General features: G+C 40.9%; 1 protein-coding gene across 5 annotated transcripts in view; it reads left to right on the forward strand.

Moving 5' to 3' along the window:
* The window catches only part of ANO4 (anoctamin 4), a 473,781-nt gene that overhangs the window by 414,680 nt on the left and 36,092 nt on the right, over nucleotides 1-23,009 (forward strand). For all 5 annotated transcript variants that reach the window (XM_055395518.2, XM_055395515.2, XM_055395519.2 and 2 more), the window contains 9 exons: nucleotides 2,198-2,338; nucleotides 5,748-5,912; nucleotides 8,939-8,975; nucleotides 11,420-11,531; nucleotides 12,455-12,512; nucleotides 12,652-12,749; nucleotides 14,692-14,834; nucleotides 21,464-21,616; nucleotides 22,575-22,722. In XM_055395518.2, coding sequence (XP_055251493.2) covers nucleotides 2,198-2,338; nucleotides 5,748-5,912; nucleotides 8,939-8,975; nucleotides 11,420-11,531; nucleotides 12,455-12,512; nucleotides 12,652-12,749; nucleotides 14,692-14,834; nucleotides 21,464-21,616; nucleotides 22,575-22,722 — 1,055 coding nt within the window. The remainder of the gene's footprint in view (nucleotides 1-2,197; nucleotides 2,339-5,747; nucleotides 5,913-8,938; nucleotides 8,976-11,419; nucleotides 11,532-12,454; nucleotides 12,513-12,651; nucleotides 12,750-14,691; nucleotides 14,835-21,463; nucleotides 21,617-22,574; nucleotides 22,723-23,009) is intronic.

A 23,009-nucleotide genomic window follows, 5' to 3' on the forward strand; every position in this document is an offset into this window, starting at 1 on the left:
TGGAAAATGCTCTTTCCTGGGTATCCAAGTCACCACCAAGAAGCTGTGTCATCTAAGGCAAATTACTTCACCTTTGGATTTTTTTTTTCATTTCTAAATAAAAATGTTTCTAAATTCTCCCCTGTCAGCTATAAAGTGTAGCATTATTTATGTAACTTTGATTAAGCCAGTCTAAAGTCACCACTGGCACTTGTGGTGGGCACACTATGTGGGTACCTTTAGGGTAAATGTATCTTTAGTAAGTCTGGATTCAATGTAGAAATGCCTGTTACTCCTAGCCTGTGGCTCTCAGCTTGCTGTGCAAAAGAACCCAGATGAGCTGCATGCCTCCTTCGGGGGTAACCCAGAGTATTACCTGACTGCTGCTGCTGCTGCTGCTGCTAAGTCACTTCAGTCGTGTCCGACTCTGTGTGACCCCATAGACGGAAGCCCACCAGGCTCCCCCGTCCCTGGGATTCTCCAGGCAAGAACACTGGAGTGGGTTGCCATCTCCTTCTCCAATGTGTGAAAGTGGAAAGTGAAAAGTGAAAGTGAAGTCGCTCAGTCGTGTCCGACCCCCAGCGACCCCACGGACTGCAGCCTACCAGGCTTCTCCATCCATGGGATTTTCTAGGCAATAGTACTGGAGTGGCTTGCCATTGCCTTCTAGGGCTACCATAACAAGGCACCACTGCTTACGCAATAGAAATTGTTTCACAGTTTGGAGGTGAGCAGTCAGATCATTGGCAGGGCTGGTTTCTTCTGAGGGCCTTAAAGGAAGGATCCGTTCCCTGTCTGTCTTTGGCTTGTCGATGGCCATCTACTCCCTGTGTCTTCACATGGTCTTCTCTCTGTGCATGTCTCTAAATGTGCTCTTCTTACAAAGACATGTTGGATTGGGGTTCACCCTAATGACTTCATTTTAACTTAATTACATCTGTAGGGACCCTGTCTCCAAATACAGACACATTCTGAGATGCTGAGGGTAAGGACTTCAGCTTACGAATTGGGAGGTAGGGTTGGGACAAAACTTAGCCTGTCATACCCAGGATGACAGGTCTGCCTCCATGATTGACCTCAGTTTCTGGATGATTAACTTAGTGACCCTTGATGACACTTATAGCCTGATGAATTGAGTTTCCTAAAGAAGCAGAATATTCTAGATCTGATATATCCTATATCTGAAATAAAGGAGGCAGAGGCTGTTTATAACTGTCTCTCCCCATGACCTTCCTGATTATCTGCGTGAAGCCAACATCGGGCTTATCCTGTGGAGGGAGTCAGGCTGCCTTTCATCCTACACAGGGTGGCCCCTACCCGACCCTCCATAATTTCTCTTCTGTCAGGTCCTTCTTTGCTTTCTGTACCTTCATCCACCTCTTGAGTGTTTCTGCCTGAATTAACTCAAGTGTGCCTTGCACCAGAGTTTCTGCTCCTTTTCCTGCCTCTTCCAAGATATATAAAACAAGTTCCTAATTAATCAGAACCACTTCAGCACACCATTTTGTTGCTTATCTTTTCCTAATCCTGTAATTGCTTTTGGTCAGAAGCCATTCACATTGGATGGGGGCTCAACTCAATGAAATAAAAATCTCAGTTTGATTTAGAATTAGAGGAGCCTTGATTTTAACTGGATTTGAAAGGCGTTTACCTTGTTTTCAATACCAATTAAGAACGCATTAAAATCTATGGTTAAGGGTGAATGACTCCTATAGGAGCTTATTTAAAAAAATAGATTCACCAGGTTTTCAGCTGCCTCAATCGAAAATCTAAAAATTGTAGAAAACTAAGAATTATATTGCCATTATAACTCATAAAATGAATTCTGGACATTTCACTCTTGAGAAGTTTTATCATTCCTCAATAATAAATAACAGCTTGTTAGTTATTTCAAACTACTGGGGACAGGGACAAATTGGTCCCTTTCTCACTCTCAGTTTCTTTCTTTCAAGTATCATTTAATAAGAAAATAGAAATACTTAACTATTAGTCTAAATCACAGAGCCATGATGATAATAACTGAAGATCATCATTCTTTAGATTTTCTTTATAAGTGGCCAATTTCTAAATATTTAAACCTGGGTTTCCAAGTGCATATCATTGAGTGAGTGATGACTGTGGCATTTGTTGACTGTTTTCCTGTGGGGTAAAATGATTTTTTTTTCTTCTTGTCTGAGTACCTCTTCAATATGTAAAAATGTGTCCGCTTGTTTTTTAGGAAGAAATACGGCCCCAGTTTGAAGCCAAGTATTCCAAGAAAGAGCGGATGAATCCCATTTCAGGCAAGCCAGAACCATATCAAGCATTTGCAGATAAATGCAGTCGACTTATTGTTTCTGCATCTGGGATATTTTTTATGGTATGAATCTTTGTTTTTACACAACTGTGTTTCATAAAGTACAAACCTATAGCATGGGAACAACAATAATCATATCAGGTATTTAAATACATTTTTGCACTTTCTGATATTTAGGCCTCACACAGTTCTATATGATGATCAGGGATGACACTGCTGTCCCATTTTACAGGTGGAGTAACTGAGACTCCAGAAAGTTAAGGGACTCACCCAGGTTAGCCAGGAAATAGCCAAACGCTCAGGTTCTCTAACTACTGTTCTTTCCATTTGTCTATGCCATAATGAAAGGAACTAAAACTATGAGATGGAACTTACAGCAATGTCATTCAAGCTTTCTTTTTCACAATGCCCATATAATAAGAAATACATTCTTTGTCATAACCCAGTATTGCTAAGTCACTTCAGTCGTGTCCGACTCTGTGTGATCCCATAGACGACAGCCCACCAGGCTCCCCTGACCCGGGGATTCTCCAGGCAAGAACAATGGAGTGGATTGCCTTTGCCTTCTCCAATGCATGAAAGTGAAGTCATTCAGTCGTGTCCGACTCTTAGCAACCCCATGGACTGCAGCCTACCAGGCTCCTGCGTCCATGGGATTTTCAAGGCAAGAGTACTGGAGTAGGGTGCCATTGCCTTCTCCGGCTGATGGTTCTATCAGTTTTTAAAACACTAATCTGAAGCTGTATTGTTAGCTTTTCCTAAAAAGAAGTCATTTTGTGATCCACTTTGACCCTGTCAGTTACTGAACCACACATATGCAATTTGTCGGAAATGTCATTTTAGAACAGGAAGGAGTGGTTAGGATCCTCCTTTTTCCTCTTTTCAAAGAGCACATGTGCATAAATATATATCCTAATTGGTTCGAATGGGAAGGACAGAACAACAGAAAATCCAGACAGTCTCCCCACTGTGGCCAGGAAGAAACTGGGGAGATCATGGGGTTGGCAGATTGCCCAAGTGTCCCTCAGCTTGGATCAAGACTCAGATCCTGCCCTATCTACAGATTCTGCTTTGTAAGCAGTGGTGTCAGGCTTTGCCTCCTGTAAGTACATTTACATGTATTATTTTGGGTTGTATTTCTCACAAAAAGACCTGTAGAGGCTAAAGCCATGGAGAGGACAAGCTACGTGCTCAAGGTCACACTGCCAGGTTGTAGCTGAACCAGGACTCAGCCCTGACTTATGACTCTGGGTACAGTGAACCGTCCATTGCAGCATATTTCCACCCTTGTCTAAAATTCAGTGTAGGTCTCACCTATCTCCCTATCAACAGCTCCAGGATTCAGACACGGGTGGTTTTTTGTTTGTTTTATATTATTACTACTATTATTATTTTTTGCCAGTTCATCTCAGTTTTATACCTGGGCTTTTAGAGCACGTTTCTCACGGTATACCAAAGACAGAGTCTATGCGAAACATAGGAAAGCGCCTATGAAGAAAGGAAGCTCTAAGTTGCCAGAGCACATCCTGACGCCCCACTCTGAGATCTAGTTTTTTTCGGCCATGTAAGCTGAAATAGATGGAAAAACAGTGGAAACAGTGTCAGACTTTATTTTTTTGGGCTCCAAAATCACTGCGGATGCTGACTGCAGCCATGAAATTAAAAGACGCTTACTCCTTGGAAGGAAAGTTATGACCAACCTTGATAATATATTAAAAAGCAGAGACATTACTTTGCCAACAAAGGTCCGTCTAGTCAAGGCTATGGTTTTTCCCGTGGTCATGTATGGATGTGAGAGTTCGACTGTGAAGAAAGCTGATCGCCGAAGAATTGATGCTTTTGAACTGTGGTGCTGGAGAAGACTCGTGAGAGTCCCTTGTACCACAAGGAGATCCAACCAGTCCATTCTAAGCGAGATCGATCCTGGGTGTTCATTGGAGGGACTGATGCTAAAGCTGAAACTGCAATACTTTGGCCACCTCATGCGACGAGTTGACTCACTGGAAAAGACTCTGATGCTGGGAAAGGTTGGGGGCGGGAGAAGAAGGGGACGACCGAGAATGAGATGGCTGGATGGCATCACCGACTGTGGACATGAGTTTGAGTGACCTCCGGGAGTTGGTGATGGACAGGGAGGCCTGGCGTGCTGTGATTCATGGGGTCGCGGAGAGTCGGACATGACTGAGCGACTGAACTGAACTGAAGCTAAGGTCTCTGATCTAAGACACAGTAAGCGAGTCATCTAATGAAAGCCACAGAATTTTTTGGAATCTCAAATCCCCATTATTCACAGAGAGAGAGATATACTATATTCTTCTCAAACACCATCAAGTATTTAGAGGAAGATGCCTCAGTTCAGTATGAGTATCTATCTGATAAATAAGAGCATGTACCTTCCATAGGCTTATTCAGCAACAAATAACTGAGCACCTAGCACGATGCTAAGATGCTGCAGAAACCATGAGCGGCAGAAGCAACAGCCACCATCCCTACCTTGGTAGCGCTTACTGTCGGAGGGGGGAAACTGACAGTAAGCAGACAGTTGTTAGAAATCATAAGTTTAGCAACCGAATAACAACAAATAAGCTACATATTGCAAGAACGGTATAGGTACCATGTGTGTGCTTAGTTGCACAGTCATGTTTGACTCTTTGCAACCCTACGGACTGTAGCCCACCAGGCTCCTCTGTCCATAGGATTCTCCAGGCAACTGGAGTGGGTTGCCATACCCTCCTCCAGGGGATATTCCCAAACCAGGGATCAGACCCATGTCTCTTCTGTCTCCTCCATTGGGAGGCGGGTGCATTACTACTAAGCCATCTGGGAAGCCATTGGTACCATATAACAACAACAAAAAGCCTGAGGAGTGGAGGGGGGTTCATGAAAAGCATTAATTATGAAGTAGTTCTTGAGCTGAGATGTGAAGACTGTATAGGTATCAAGTAGACTGTGGGTGTGTCATGTGTTTGGCAGGGGAATGGGCAGGTCAGTGTTTTGGGCAAAGGATGATTAAGGGTGCTTAGCCTATTTGAAACAATAAGGAAAGGTCTAGTCTTTGGAGGGAGTGGAAAAACAGTGGGGCTGGAGAGACTCTTCAGGCCATCGTAAGGGGCTTTTATCCTAAAAGGAAACCAAGAAATAGCTTCAAACAGAAGAGCAACATGATAAGATTTCCATAATATTTGTTCATTTGTTTAATCTAATATTTTGATTTTAAAAGTGTCATCCTATAGCCTAACAGTTTATCAACTCTCAAGTACGATGGTTTTTCTATTTGGCTAACAAAGAACATACAAACAGATGAGAGGAAGTAGCAACCACATGAAAAGTGTGCCTTTTGTTATGGTGTCTCAAGTCAGGACCACCATGATCGTATCTCCTTTTCCTGTGGAGGGATTTTCTTGGGGGTGGGAGCCCCTCCCTGAAACATTGCAGCACTGTGCTCACTGGGTGTCCTCTGTCTTCCTGCCAGATCTGCGTGGTGATCGCTGCTGTGTTCGGGATTGTCATTTACAGGGTGGTGACCGTCAGCACTTTCGCAGCCTTTAAGTGGGCGTTAATCAGGAATAATTCTCAGGTTGCAACCACAGGAACTGCTGTGTGCATCAATTTCTGCATCATTATGCTGCTGAATGTGGTAAGTGAGCATCAAGGTAACTGGTCACGTGGATAAACCATATGTGCTGCAGGTGATTGTGTCTTCTATTGCTAAAGGGACCTGGCCTCAGAGAGCTTGGTTGGTCATGTGACACTTGTGGCCTGGCATGAGGTGTACTTTTTTGGGGGTATAGAAGACTTGAGTCAAATCTGGCCTGTAGCATTTCCTATAGTATAAGATTGAGCAAGGCATTTGCCCTCTCTAAACCTTAGTTACCTTATGTATCCAATAAGGTAACACTATAAGCCCCTTGGGGAAATTTAGAGACAAAAAAGAAAATGGGCTTCCCTGAAAGCTCAGTTAGTAAAAAATCCACCTGCAACTCAGGAGACCCCCAGTTCGATTCCTGGGTCGGGAAGATCCCTTGGAGAAGGGAAAGGCTATCCACTCCAGTATTCTGGCCTGGAAAATTCCATCGACTATATAGTCCATGGGGCAGCAAAGAGAAAAAATATTTTAAGGCCCAGCTCAGAATCTGACATAGCTCAACAGTGTTGGTTCCCATTTCTTTTTTGATTCTGAATGATGGGAAGTTAATCTGTATCCAAAGCATTCCTAGAGATAACTCAGCAAGGAGTCTTCCAGGGTGGTGCATGTTGCTTGTGTTGGCTTCAGGCTTTTTTCAAGTGTGTTTTTCAGCCCAGCTGTCTCGCTTGAACCCCAGACTCCTCCTCACCTAACACAGTCAACCCCCTTACTCCCCATCTTCTTTCCAGAATCAGCTCCTCCATGGTCACCCCATCATAGCTGCCCAGGCTGAATACCTTGTTCTCCTTGACTTCTCTGTTTCTGTCACCATGAAAACGTATCCAGAGTCTGACCACCGTTAACACATCCCAAGTCCCGCCTTGGTCCAAGTGCTCAGGATCTCTCACCTGGGTTATTGCAGTGCATTCCCCACTGGTCTCCCAGCTTCCCTGTCTGCTACCCTCAACCCAGGCTCATCGCAGCAGCCAGAGCAAGCCTCACACGAGTAAACCAGCCTCACTCACTGGTCCAGTGGCTTTCCTCTCACTCAAAGCTCAGGTCTTCACATGGCCGCTGGGGTCCCCCTCATCTGGCCTCAGTGAGGTCTTTGACCCTGTCTCCCCTTTCTCACCCTGACTCCCCTGCTCCTCCTTGGCCTTCTTTTGGTTTCTCAGATGTGTGAGGCATGCTCTCACCCAGGATTTTGGACTTGCTCTTCCCTCCACCTAGAACCTTCTTCCCTGTGGGGTCTGTAGACTTTACTCCCTCACCTCCTTCAGGTCTTTGTTCAAAGGTTACTTTTCTAATAGAAGGCTTGCCTGGTCACTCCATGTAAAATTGCAACCCACTCCTGCTTTCTCACCATTGCCTAGCTCCTCGCCCACTTCATTTTTCTCTATGGCATTGTGCTATGCTGTCACCTCAGTCGTGTCCAAATCTTTACAGTCTTATGGACTATAGCCTGCCAGGCTCCTCTGTCCATGGGATTCTTCAAGCAAGAATACTGGAGAGGGTTGCCATGCCCTCCTCCAGGGGATCTTCCCAATCTAGGGATCGAACCTGCATCTCTTACATATCCTCCATTGACAGGCAGGTGTTGTTTTTTTTTTTTTACCGTTAGTGCCACCTGGGAAGCCCTCTATGGCATTAATCACCGTCTAATAGACTATTTTTAAACATTTATTGTGTTTATTATCTATCTTCTCCATTTCAGTGTAGCCCCAAGAAGGCAGAAACTTTTGCCATTTTTTTTTCCTCTGTTGTTATTTCCCAGGGACAAAACAGGCTCCAGCTCATAGTAGGCACTCTGTAAACTGTTGTAACTAATTACAGAACAAAAGGTAATGACTGACATTGTTAGACTTGAGGTTTGTAGGAGAGAATAAATATATGTAGAGTGCTATGTATAGTGTTTGGCATGGAATATGTGTTCAATTATAGTTCCCTTCTCTCTTATTTATACTGCAACTTAAATCTGGGCCATAGTGCTGAAATCACTGAGATAATGAAGTATATGTAATTTATTATTAAATATACAGGAACGTTATTATTGCAGGAAAAAAGTTTAAAAATCCAGAAGGTAGAAAAAAAAAGGAGCACTTGCTGATCATTTTGATATGATGGCTGTGTAACTGTTTGGTCCAGTGGAGACTGAAAGTGGATTTTGTCACTCCCTAGCACTGCCCCATCCACAGTTCAGCTGGTCGTAAAGTTAATTGTGGAATAATCTTTGTAAAGGGGAGGGATTCATAGTGAAATGAACCAAACAGCCAGAGCACTGAAAGATTCTGCATCCAGGTAGGATGTGGTGCATTAAAATTTACTGTATTTTTATCATCTCTTTTCTCCAATGTCTTACTAAAAGTTAATTTATTCATCTTAGGAAATAAATTTCTGCATACATGCCCTGGGTCTATACACACTCCCCTACCATCGGGGTGGGGAGTACCCTAACTGTACCCCCTGCACTTCCATACATACACACATACACAAATACATGGGCACAGTCCCCTTCCATCAAGCTGTCCATTTACCAGATGGTTAGGTGAGTTAGGGATGCACCTAATTAACGAATGGAAAAGCAGAGTACTATAACATTGGCTGTTCCTAATAATGTTTCATCACTTTATTATTTATGAATGCTATAATCTAGAAAATACAATAGCCGGTAAAAAACAATGGGATTATAGACTCTTTTCAGAAGCAGTCTTAGAGATTTTACCCTGAGGATGCTGAGTCCCAGGAATATTATGACTTGCCCAGAATCACTTAACAAGTTACTAATTAGTGGCAGCTGACTTGTTGTCACAGAATTATTCATCCCAAATCAAAAAGTGAGATTTCAAAAATAGTAAAATGGGCCCTTGGACATTTCTTTCTTGAGCTGAAAAGACATAATTGTAGACAGTGTAGACAATGTTTTGTTTGAACAGGGGGATGGTAATTATTTTCATTCATGACTTAATTACCCATTTGCTTCATAATTACCTATCTTAGACCATCTACAGTTTGTTAAACGTAGCAAATTTATTTTACAGCTCTATGAAAAGGTTGCTCTTCTTCTGACAAATTTAGGTGAGTAGAATCCTTTTAATTTCATGATACATTATCGTGGTCTGAAAAATCCCTTCTCAAAGAGTCATATCTGAAACACTGCTGAAAAGAAACATTCCCTTTATTTTGAATTGTGTACAACAGTTTGTTCTTTGCCCCCAAAAGGACATGTTAACTATGTCTAAGAGTTGGGAGAATCTTTCCTACCCAAAGTTTTAAAACCTCCCACAAATACTATCCTTTCATGAGCTAACACAATTTAAAGTAGGTTTTCAAAACTATAACTTCACAAAAATACATGTGTATGAAGTACCTATAATCATTTAGGAAAGGAGTCATTTGCTACAGCCGAAGAATCGATGCTTTTGAACTGTGGTGTTGGAGAAGACTCTTGAGAGTCCCTTATACTGCAAGGAGATCCAACCAGTCCATTCTAAAGGAGATCAATCCTGGATGTTCATTGGAGGGACTGATGCTAAAGCTGAAACTGCAATACTTTGGCCACCTCATGCGACGAGTTGACTCACTGGAAAAGACTCTGATGCTGGGAAAGGTTGGGGCGGGAGGAGAAGGGGACGACGGAGAATGAGATGGCTGGATGCCATCACCGACTCTGTGGACATGAGTTTGAGTGTACTCCGGGAGTTGGTGATGGACAGGGAGGCCTGGCATGCTGTGATTCATGGGGTCGCGGAGAGTCGGACACGACTGAGTGACTGAACTGAACTGAACTGAACTGAACAATTTTTATTTAATTAAAAACATAGCCAGTCTTCATGGCATATAAAATCATAGCAAAGTTAGTTGTTTTGAAAACTAGGAGTCTTTTACCAGGAATATAGGCAGGCTAACTATCACAGACATTTGTAGAAATATTTATCTGGACAGTTACCTAAGACCCTGTAAAGCACCAGAGCAGTCTGATAACCAGCTATAAGCTGTGCATTCACTACATTTTCAAGACAGAGGAACTCTCCCAATTTCATTAATGAGATATTAGTCATTTTACTTTATGCAGTCTGAGAAAATTATATGCTCCCGCACAGAACCTGTTTCAGTGCATTCCCATATGTAGCTTTTCCAAAAGGGCAAAAACAGAAGTGTTTTTATTTATAATAATCATTATAATAAAAGAAGCTGTTTATTTAGCCCTTCTATGTGCCAGATACAGAGCTAGGCACCTGGAATAGCTCCTGTAAAGTCACAGAAATCTTTCATCACCACCACTCTTTGCGCTAAAAGATAAAAGTTCATGTCCACAGAAGAGATAATTGCCCGTTGATATAGTCTTTGTCCAGGGGCAACTTGATACAGGCTGGAAAAGTGCTGATGGAGATCCAGCCCTGGTCAGTCTGGTCCATCTGAGAAACCACCAGTTGGCTGATGACCTCGGAGACCTTCCTGTGTAACCAAGAGTTCAGTAGCAGAAATGAAATGAAGCTAAAGCCCTAAAGCAGCCTTTGTCATTTCTTCCCTCCACAGGAGTACAGCCATGTTCTGAAATTGACATTTAAACCATTTTAAATCAGATTCACTTTGTCTCTCCCCTCCCTTCTCAGATATGCTCCTGGGAAGCATTTTGAGTTATCATTTGTGGGAAAGGAATTGAATGGAGTAAAGTGGTAAATGAGCAACTAGAAGCTCAGGGAATCTACATAGAAACAGAAAGTACTGTTGCATTAAATGCATTTTCTTTGATGTTGTTTGAGGTGAGGATGGAAGTCCTAGTGAAGGATAAGTGCATTTGATGTGAGATTTCAGGTTGGAGGATTGAGCCATATGTGTATCACAGTGTCCAAAGAGCATTTGCTGTATGGAAGTTGAAATATGAGGAGATGAGAATTGGTGCCTGACTGAGGTCAGGAAATTGTAAGACAAAGATGCTAGTATACAGTAAAAGCTCTAGAGGTGAGGTCATCTGGGTATTTGTACATGAGATTGAAAATGATGCTGGGTGAGGGTGACAGGTAAAGGGGTCAGATGCTCATTCTGAGATGGGGGTCTGACTCCTTCTAGTCCAGTAGCACCTCCCATCACAGCAGAAATAGAAGTCAAGACCAGGGAGTTATTAGGAGCTGAGAGGGGACCTGACCCCACACAATTTCCACCTATGAGGTGGGTCCTAAGAGCAAAAAGAAAGGCTCCTGCAAGGAGCCAGGGCTGGGCATGTGGTGCCTTTAGCCTGATTGTGTCTGACTCAGGCTCTCAGGGCATCCTAGAACAGAGGAACAAACCAGATATCCCCTCCCCTCAGACAAGTGTAGCCACTTCCCACCAAACCCTTGTTGGGGCTGGTCTGGGAGCTTGAGATCCCAAGGATGGTCCATTCCATCGCACACCATCTGCCGGCCAGCTGGGTCTCCTGCAGCCTCCTTAGAATGCCTGTGTTTCTGGAGAGTGACAGAGGGAGCCGAGAGGGAGTCAGACGCAGCCTCTCTCAAACTCTGCTCCCCTTGTGTCCACAGAACAGCCTCGCACAGAGTCCGAGTGGGAGAACAGCTTCACCCTGAAAATGTTTCTTTTTCAGTTTGTCAATCTGAACAGCTCCACGTTTTACATCGCATTCTTCCTCGGAAGGTGAGAACCCCATCTCTCTGCACCTCCTGGGGCTAGGAACCGAGCACGCAAAGGTCATTGACCAGAGATGACAGAGAAGCCAGCCTTTAGAGTGACCTCATAAAATATAAAAAGATCAGTCTCCTTTCCTTTACCTTCCCATTCCCGGGATGGTCTCTGTCAGAGTCCCTTGTACCTTTTCTTGCTATGGTGAGTAGAAAAAAATAGTTTGCGCATGTGAAGGATGAGTGTAAATCTTTCAGGCTCCATCGGTATCTGAATCAGGCCCCTGGATCTTGTACCTGTAAGAGCAGGTGACATCGTGGAGGACGGCGGGGAGCACGTCCTATGTCCCTGACCACACAGAGGAGGGAAGGATATTCACATGGGAAGGAGGGCTAATGCAGGATGCCGAGGGAGACTGGGTTACTTCTGAGTCCAGCAGTTCTGAGGATCTGGAGTGGCCGTGTCCCATGAATTCCATCCCCACGAATTAAGTCTGAGGAGACGAGAACCAGGGAAGAGCCAAGTGTTGGGTTTTGGTGAACAGGATGGGCAGCCTCTCTTCAGTTTCTAGCTACTTCATGGAATTCTAGTCAAATAGTTTTCTTTAAAAAAAGCATTACTAATATTCCAAAAGATCAACTGTACCCAACCTGCTGCTTACACAACAAGCACTTGATATTAAGCAGAAAATGTTAAAAGTCACAGCATGCAGCAAGAACTGGCCTCTGTGGTCAGCAGCCAGGCAGAACAGCCAGAAGAGAAATAACCCCAGAGAATTCCAGAAGTTGCCATTATGCCATTTCTGGGGAGTTTTCCTAATTCCCTCAGACCTGTTCCTTACTGCACGATAATTTTCACTGGAGGATGTGCTAATCTGAATATAATCTTCATTGAAGGCTACAGGATGCTAATGGTTTGTTTTTCTGTGTGTGTTGAAGATTCACAGGACACCCAGGTGCCTACTTGAGGCTGATAAACAGGTGGAGACTAGAAGAGGTCGGTATTCTCCCATCACTCCTGGTTTCCTACAGACTTATATTAAACAGCCTGAGGGCAACTTTGTGCAGATTAGAAAGCAGACAGCCTTTCTTCCCGTCCATTGATTCTTGAATTTCTGTGTTTGCTTACCTCGCAGTGCCACCCTAGTGGATGCCTTATTGATCTCTGTATGCAAATGGGTATTATAATGGTGCTAAAGCAGACCTGGAATAATTTCATGGAACTTGGCTACCCGTAAGTACCTTAGATATCTATACTTGAGAGGCAGCATGTCTCTTGGCTATTGGCTTGTCTATTGGCTTTTCTAGGTGTGGCAAGTAAGATAAGCAATGCAGACTCAGCAGTTAAACCCATGCATATTATACCTGGAGCTAGTCTTCATGCTTATATATTCAGAGACAAATGATGAAAGTAATAAACATGGGCCCTTTTTGAAGATTTAGCACAAACTGCATGAACAAAAGTGAATATTCTTTAAGAAATCTCTGTGGACCCCTAAATATTGGATATGCACTTCCAAGCTGCTTTAAATTATGACACATTAACTGGATCTCTGTGCCTACTCCCCGGCCCCTGCAATAAATCACAAATGGTCATTTTTAACTACTTTAAATTCAGACTAAAGTGAAAGTGAAAGGCACTCAGTCATGTCCGACTCTTCGCGACCCCATGGACTATATGATCCATGGAGTTCTCCAGGCCAGAATACTGTAGTGGGTAGCCTTTCCCTTCTCCAGGGGATCTTCCCAACCCAGGGATTGAACCCAGGTCTCCCGCATTACAGGTGGATTCTTTACCAACTGAGCCACAAGGGAAGCCCAGGAAAGGAATAACCCCTCCTAAAAATAGGATTTAAAAAATAAATTGGATTATTTCTAAGTTAGCATATCTTAACCACTTAAAACTGTTATTACCACTAATAAGAGTTTATGTTGATGGCAGTGGGCAAAAATTTGCATCAGTTTTGTAAGGATAACTTTGAATTTGGCTGTGTTTACTCAGTTATGGTCAGTTAAGTTTTAAAGGGACATAAATCAACAGCAGTTCTATTTCTGCTTTAATTCTATACCTATAGGTTTCCATGTCAGCCCAGTGTCCCCATAGAGAATTCTAGGTTTCAGGGAGGACCACTCAGCCAGAACAATTAGCTGGAACTTAGTTCACTTCAGACAGTCATCTCTTAGCTCCCTGTAAGAACCAACGCCAGTAATTTTCTCCTCTTAGATTTACTTTAGAAAACTTCTTCCAAGTGTTTCATGTTTTCTATAAAACTTTTAAAAAGATAAAGCATAAAATTTAAAAAAATTAGAAGCATATTCTCCTTTAAAGTATGATCTATAACTTATCAAGCTGTCATAGACATCAAGGGAACTATGTTTATCTTCTATGAATAGGGACATAGAGCAATATTGTGAATTAGGCAGAATTGTCTTTGATACCCATTTTCTTATTTCACATTTTTGTTTTGGCATTGCTACTCTCAGATACCCCTCAACTTTCTCCTTGCCTTCTACTGCATACAGACCTGACTCTCCCCACACATTTCTTCAACCCCATTCCATATCATAAGATACACTCCTGAACACTGCTAAGGTTAAATGTACTAACCTCACCAGTGCGAGCTGCATTTTACTAGGAATCAGAGCCCCCATTGAGTTCAAGCCAAAAGCAGACAAGTCCAGTTGTAGACCTGCAGGCTTCTGTGTGCCAGGATAGGAGGAAGCCTTTGTGGGTTTTCAGACCTTCTAGAATCCTCAAATAAGAGTTTTCAGGTCAGCACCCCACAGTAAGACTGCTCATGACTCCTTAAATAAGCCAGCAATGCCAAACCCTCTTCTCAGAGATCTGAGTGTTGCCTTTACACTGGAGGATCAGTTTATCAACATTCTCACTCCTCTAACCAACCCTCCGAGGCAACACTGAATAGGAGACAGTTTTGTGAATGATTAAAATAAGTTCATTGATCATTCTGTTCACTTGCAAGTACAAGTGCTTGAAGTATAGCCTCCATTGTTACTTCCTTCCTAATCCAAGGCTTTAGCTCCTAGGCAGCCTGTCCTAAATTTTTTTAAACTATTGCTCTATATTTTAACTCTACTTCTTTTTACTTAAGTCTTATGATCAATTATATATGTGTATATATATGCATTTTTAATAAATTGATTTTGTTGTGCAGGTTAATTCAGAATTGGTGGACTAGAAGAAAAGTACGACAAGAACATGGGCCTGAAAGGAAAATAAGTTTCCCACAATGGGAAAAGGACTACAACCTTCAGCCGATGAATGCCTACGGACTCTTTGATGAATACTTAGAAATGAGTATGAAAATAGTCTATTTTATTCTATGTTTAAAATTTTATTGAAGTTTAGTTGATTTACAATGTTGTGTTAATTTCTGTTATATAGCAAAGTAGTTATACATATGTATAACTCACTTATACATATGTATATTCCTTTACATATTCTTTTCCATTATGGTTGACCATAGGATATTGCATATAGTTCCCTGTGCTCTAGAGTAGGACCTTGTTTTCTGTTTTATCCTATTAATTATAAATGTGAATTCTAGCTCTCTAGCTGCATTTAACTAGACATATACCATTATTGTTGAGGCCAACAGTGTGGAAGGATTCTTGAGCTAAATGCAAAGGAAGGGTATCTTGCTTTAAGAAACTTTATTGATAGAAATAGTGACAAGTCACCTCACATTCTTCACTACATTGTGTCCTGTCCCTTGTAGTAAATCACCAGAAAAAAAAAAAGCTGAAAACCTGGAGAACCAAAGAAAAAGGAGTGATCACTCATGGTATATTCATTCAGCAGACATCTTTTTTTTTAAATTGAAGTATAGTTGATTTACAGTGTTGTGTTAGTTTCAGGTATAAAACAAAGGGACTCAGTTATGCACATATATATATATATATATATATAAAAGAATAGATATTCTTTTTCATATTCGTTTCCTACAAGACATTTACTATAGTTCCCTATACTATATAGTAGGACCTTGTTTATTTTATATATAGTAGTTTATGTCCAGCAGACATCTTTTGAACCATGTTATGTCTAGACCTTATGTTTGGCACTAGAGATACAAGAAGGAATCAGGCATAGTCGCAGCTCTCAAAGAGTGCTCAGTGGGGGGAAGTCAGAGATGTGAAATGTTAAGTGCAATTAAGTAGCAGAGATGCTGCAGGATGAGTTGCTAGCAGGTAGAATGGGCAGTCATTTCTCTTGGAAAGGGTGGCAGGAAGCTGATAATGTATAAGCTTAATGCTGCACTTCCATTGAAGGAATCTCATTTCTCTGTAATCAAACCCAAGCATTTATTTTAGCACGTGTGAGAGAGCATGGACTTTAGAAACAGATTGCTGCTGTTGTTCAGTCACTGAGTCGTGTCCTACTCTTTGCAACGCCATGAAATGCAGCATGCAAGGCTTCCCTGTCCTTCACTGTGTCCCAGAGTTTGTTCAAATTCATGTCCATTGGGTGATGCTGTCTGACCATCTCATCCTCTACTGCCCTCTTCTTCCTTTGCCTTTGATCTTTCACAGAATCAGGCTCTTTTCCAATGAGTCAGTTCTTTGCACCAGGTGGCCAAAGTATTGGAGCTTTAACATCAGTCCTTCCACTGAATATTCACGGTTGATTTCCTTTAGGACTGACTGGTTTGATCTCCTTGCAGTCCAAGGGACTCTCAAGAGTCTTCTACTTGAGTTCAAATCCCAGCCCCTCACTTATTAACTCTGAAACTTTGGGCAGTTGCTTAATGTCTTTGTCTCACTTTCCACTTCTCTATCATGGGGATAAAGAGTAACCACTTCAGTGTATCTTTGTGTAGACTAAATAAATTAATGCATGGAAAGGGCTTAGAACTATGCCTAGCTCAGAGTATGTACTGGATATATGTTAACCATGTCATTATTATTATTTTTCTATTCTTTATATCTCCCAGGGGAGAAAACAAAATATCTTAGCAGATACGATGAGTGTGGATAGATTTTCTTGTTGTTGTTGTTGTTGTTGTTGTTTCTAATTATGTTTAAGCTCTGAGACATTGGGGTGGAGGTAGGAGTAAGGGATGGGCAAGATGCACTTATTCTGAAAGAAGCAGTTGTTTCTGGTCAAATCTGAAAATTAAAGGAGTGCTAGAATTGATGCTTAATGTTTCTCAGATCACTTATATCCTATGTATCTACTGGTGTTTTTAGAGTTTCAATTATAGAATGGCATAATGGTATAACTTGGAGAAGAAATCAATTTGGGCATTAATAATAAAACTTAATAAAATGAATTCATTAAGAGAACTAACCACTTGGAGGTCTCTTAATGGATTCTTCTCCCATAAAGAAGGAAATGAACAGTAATGTTGGTATATAGATAGAGTGCTTGAAAAGAAGCTGTTATGGGGTAAGAACTGGTAGTGCTCCAAATACTACAGTAGCTTTGCAGCAAGAAACAAATCTCTGAAGTATCACAAGAAGACTAGTGAATACTAATTGCTTGCTTCTGTTCTTGTTGTTTTTTGTTATTTTTTTTAATGACCTTCCTGCTTTGTTATATTTTTTAAAATGTTTTCATTGAAGTAGAATATAAAGTGAGAAAGGCATATAAATCAAAAGTGTATGTATCAATGAATATTCACAAAGTTATGCATAGATGTAACCAACCTATGTAGGTGAGGAATTAACACACTACTGGCATCAGACCCAAAGCCAGTCCACTGCCTGGCTTTGAAAATCATTCTGTTGGAAGACAGCAATACCCATTTATTTACATATTATACTTTTTAAATTTAATTTTTATATTATAATTGATTTACAGTGTTTTGTTAGTTTCAGGTATACAGCACAGAGGTTCAGTTACACACTGTTGTTGTTTAGTTGCTAAGTGGTATCCGACTGTTTTGCTACCCCATGGACTGTAGCCCACCAGGTTCCTCTGTCCATGGTATTTCCCAGGCAAGAATAATTGAGTGCGTTGCCATTTCCCCCTCCAGGGGATCTTTCAGACCCAGAGATCAAACATGTGTTTCCTGCATTGGCAGGCAGATTCTTTACCACTGAGCCACCAGGGAAGCCCCTCAGTTATATATGTATATATAGATATAGATACATATCCATTCTTTTTCAAATTATTTTCCCTTATAGATTATTACAGAATATTGAGTAAAGTTCCCTGTGCTATACAGTAGGTCCTTGTTGATTATTTTTTATATAGTACTATGAATATTTGAATAACAAACTCTTAATTTATCTCTTCTCCCCAGCTTTCCCATTTGGTAACCATAAGTTTGTTCTGGAAATAAGTTCATTTGTATCATGCTTTTAGATTCCACTTGTAAGTGATATCATATAGCATTTGTCTGTCTGACTTATTTCACTTATTTTAGTAACAATATTCTCTAGGCCCATTCATGTTGCTGTAAATGGCATTATTTCATTCTTTTTAATGTCTGAGTAATATTCCATTGTATATATGTACATCTTTTTTATCTAATTCTCTGTCAACAGACATTTATGTTGCTTCCACGTCTTGGCTATAGTATATAGTGCTTTGATGAACACTGGGGTCATGTATCTTTCAGAATTATGGTATTCTATGGCTATATTCCCTGGAGTTGGATTGATAAATCATATGGTAGCTCTATCTTTAGCTTTCTAAGGAACCTCCATACTGTTCTCCATGGTGGTTGTACCACTTTACATTCCCACAAAGCATGTAGGAGGGTTCCCTTTTCTTCACACCCTCTCAGGCATTTGTTATTATAGACCTTTTGATGATGACCATTCTGACTGGTGTGAGGTGATACTTCATTGTAGTTTTGATTTGCATTTCCCTAATAAATAGCAGCATTGAGCATCTTTTCACATGGCTGTTGGTCATCTGTATGTCTCCTTTGGAGAAATGTCTATTTAGATCTTCTGACCATTTTTGATTTGGTTGTTTTTTCCATAATAAGCTGCATGAGCTGTTTGTATATTTTGGAAACTAATCCCTTGTCGATCACTTCATTTGCAAATATTTTCTCCCATTCTGTAGGTTGTCTTTTCATTTTATTGATGGTTTCCTGTGCTCTGAAAAAGCTTTTAAGTTTAATTAGGTACCATTTATTTTCATTATTATTATTCTAGGAGGTAGATTCAAAAATACATTCCTGTGATTTATGTCAAAAAGTGTTCTGCCTATGTTTTCCTCTGAGTTTTATAGTATCTGGTCTTACATTTAGGTCTTTATTCTTTTATATGTAGCTGTCCAGTTTTCCCAGAACCACTTATTGAGTCTTTTCTCCATTGTACAGTCTTGCCTGCTTTGTCATAGATTAATTTACCATAGATGCATGGGTTTATTTCTGGGTTTTCTGTCCTGTTCCATTGATCTATAATTCTGCTTTTGTGCCAGTAACATACTATTCTCGTGACTGTAACTTTGTAGTATAATCTGAAGTAGGGAAACCTGATTCCTTCAGATCCATTTTTCTTTCTCAGGATAGCTTCGGCTATCTCGGTTCTTCTGTTTCCATACTAATTTTTAAGATTTTTTCATTCTAGTTCTGTGGAAAATGCCATTGGTAATAGAAATTGCATTGAATCTGTAGATTGCCTTGGGTAGTATAGTCATTTTGATAATATTAATTCTTCCAATCCAAGAACACAGTGTATCTTTCCATCTGTTTGTGTCATTTCTTTCGTCAGCATCTTAAGAGTTTTCAGAGTCTTTTGCCTCTTTCAGTTCAGTTCAATTCAGTTCAGTCGCTCAGTCATGTCCGACTCTCCGCAACCCCATGAATCACAGCACGCCAGGCCTCCCTGTCCATCACCAACTCCCGGAGTTCACTCAAACTCATGTCCACAGAGTCGGTGATGCCATCCAGCCATCTCATTCTCCGTCGTCCCCTTCTCCTCCCGCCCCCAACCTTTCCCAGCATCAGAGTCTTTTCCAGTGAGTCAACTCATCGCATGAGGTGGCCAAAGTATTGCAGTTTCAGCTTTAGCATCAGTCCCTCCAATGAACATCCAGGATTGATCTCCTTTAGAATGGACTGGTTGGATCTCCTTGCAGTATAAGGGACTCTCAAGAGTCCTCCAACACCACAGTTCAAAAGCATCGATTCTTTGGCGATCAGCTTTCTTCACAGTTCAACTCTCACATCCATACATGACCACGGGAAAAACCATAGCCTTGACTAGACGGACCTTGGTTGGCAAAGTAATGTCTCTGCTTTTTAATATACTATCAAGGTTGGTCATAACTTTCCTTCCAAGGAGCAAGCGTCTTTTAATTTCATGGCTGCAATCAGCATCCACAGTGATTTTGGATCCACCAAAAAAATAAAGTCTGACACTGTTTCCACTGTTTAGAAATGCAAATCAAAACTACCATGAGGATTAGAATGACCATTATCAGAAAGTCTACAAATAATAAATACTAGAGAGGGTATGGAGAAAAAGGAATCCCTCCTTCACTATTGGTTGGAATGTAAATTAGTGCAGGCACTATGGAAAACAGTATGGAAGTTCCTCAAGAAATTAAAAATGGAACTGCTATATGATCCAATAATCCCACTCCTGGGCATATAATGGGACAAAACTAGAATTCAAAAAGATACATATACTCCTATGTTCATAGAAGCACTATCTATAATAGCAAGACATGAAACAACCTAAATGTTCATTGCTAAATGAATGGATAAAGAAGTTGTGGTAAATATATACAGTGGAATACTACTCAGCCATAAAAAAGAATGAAATAATGCCATTTTCAGCAACGTGGATATCTAAAGTAAGTCAGAGAAAAAGAAAAATACCATATGATATAACCTAGAAGAAATAGATAAGTTTCTAGAAATAGACAACCTCCCAAGGCCAAATCAGCAAAAAATAGAAAATATGAAAAGACCAATAATGATTAAAGAGAGAGAATCAGTAATCAAAAGTCTCCCAACACAGAAAAACCACGGGACCAGAGAGTTTCACTGATGAATTCTACCAGACATTAAAAGAATACAAATCCTTCTCACTTACAAAAAATTGAAGAGGAGGGAACACCCCCAAACTCATTCTGCAAGGCCAGCATTACCTTGATACCAAAACCAGATAAGGATACCACAAGAAAAGATAACATTGGACCAATATTCTTGAGAAATACAGCTGCAAAAATTCTCAAAATATTAGCAAACCAAATTCAAGAACACAATAAAACAATTGCATACTACAGCCAAGTGGGATTTATCTGTGATGCATGACTGGTTCAACATATATACATTTTAATGTAATATATCAGATTAATAGGATGAAATACAAAAATCATGTGATATCTCAATAAATGCAGGAAAAGAATTTGCAAAATTCAACATTCTTTTATGATTAAAAAAGAACCCTTGACAGATTGGGTATTGGACAAACAACTTTAGCCATATACAACAAACTCTTGACTTTTGCCTGCCATAGCTGTGGAATCAATCATTTCTCCAAGGAGCCCTGATTCCTTTTACTAGAGAATGGTATTTAGAAAACAAAATCTGGACTTGAGATATGATTACTGCTCCTAGGGTGCCATTGCTTCCAGGCTCAGGGAGCAACTCTTTTTCAAGTTAGAAGATATGTTCCCTGTGCTTTGGGGGGAAATAGGGCTTCCCAGATGGCACTAGTGTTAAAGAATCCACCTGACAAATGCAGGAAATTCAAGAGATGCAGGTTCAATCCCTGGGTCAGGAAGATCCCCTGGAGGAGGAAATGGCAATCTACTTCAGTATTCTTGCCTTGGAAATCCTATGGACAGTGGAACCTGGTGGGCTACAGTCCATGGGGTCACAAAGACTAGGATACAGCTGAAATGACTTAGCACATGCACAAGCACATGGGTTAAAATAGTGACATATTCAGACTACTGAGCTTCTGAAAATAGTACTGGAAAGCCAATACACTCTGTTCTTTTTCCTTCCCTAGTTCTTCAGTTTGGATTTACAACTATCTTTGTGGCAGCTTTTCCCCTAGCACCACTTCTGGCCTTACTGAATAATATAATTGAAATTCGACTTGACGCTTATAAATTTGTCACACAGTGGAGGCGACCTTTAGCTTCAAGGGCCAAAGATATAGGTAAGTTGGATTTGAGGGTGTTTTTAAAAGATATTAATCGTCTGGTAGATAAAAGAGCCACTAACTTTAGATATTTACATATAGTTTCCATGTAAGATGACTAAATCTTGCAAAAGAATGATTGTTAGCTTTAAATAATATTGGATAACAAGTACAGTTACCTGTTTGAAAATTTATAATTTCCAATGCTAGAGAATTTGTGCTTCAGTAGAGTCTCCGTTTGCTTGTTTCTATCCTAGGATGCTAGAATTTAAAATTTTGGTTTATTACCATTTCCTTTTGAAAGTAGATCTTGCATTTGCTTAAGTGTGTTTTGCTCTTTCCTAAATGTCTACCTGAGTCACGGGAAGCATGGTCCCGTTTTTCTAGAGGCAGAGATGGCTTTTGGTTTCTGACTGGAGGTGCTAAGTTGAACCAGATGTCTTTTATTCATTTCTGCATTTGGTGCTTCGTATAGAGCTGGCATGTGCCCAGCCAGTGTGTGTGGAAGAGAACTCAGTGGGGACGTTAGCTCAGTGGCCTCTTAACCTCCAGATGAAACAGACACACATTCAGTGAGCACCTACCTTGGGTCATGCATCAGGAACTTGGTCCATAAAGATGAACTGGAAGGATCCTATACTTACCCCAAGGATCTCCTTGTCTGGTGACAGCTGGACACTGCATGTGCCAGCCAGTCTTAGCAGATGGTATTTGGTTACCTTATCATCAACCAGAATTCTCTCATGTCTGAACCTGATTGAGTTTTAAGTCATGAGCATTGGCACTTGCATGCAAACTCCTTCAGTGCCAACATGTTTGCAAGTAGAAATTCTTCCTTCTGGTTGCAAGTATCAGTATTTGGAATGATGGAAGGACCCATGGAAAGGACTATTGAAAATTAGTTACCCCACTTGTTTTCATACTTATTTGTCTCTGCTATTGTATCTGGAATTAACTAACACTTCTCTTTGAATAGGAATTTGGTATGGGATTCTTGAAGGCATTGGAATTCTCTCCGTAATTACAAATGCATTTGTCATAGCGATCACATCTGACTTTATCCCTCGCTTGGTGTATGCTTATAAGTATGGACCTTGTGCGGGCCAAGGAGAAGCTGGGCAAAAGTAAGTTTGGCATAAAGCCATCATGGAATCCCCATTTCCTTGCCATTGTGTACAGTTGGACACCCAAACAGAAGCCTCTGCATTAGAGTACATGGGACACAAGTCCAGGACAAGAAGGCTTGTTGTGGGGGAGGTGGGATTATAATATAACAACACTTTCGGCCAAAGAAAACACAGCCTGTTCTACTGAGGGGTTGGGAGTCATATAGATCATACAAGTTTTAGATGGAATCAAATGTGAGAAGAGCAATTAATCATTTTTCCCACTCTTGCCCACCATGAATTTT

The sequence above is a fragment of the Moschus berezovskii genome, chromosome 6, assembly GCF_049115385.1.
Source record: "Moschus berezovskii isolate FMDL1 chromosome 6, NW_MosBer_1.0, whole genome shotgun sequence".
Classification (NCBI taxonomy): domain Eukaryota; kingdom Metazoa; phylum Chordata; class Mammalia; order Artiodactyla; family Moschidae; genus Moschus; species Moschus berezovskii.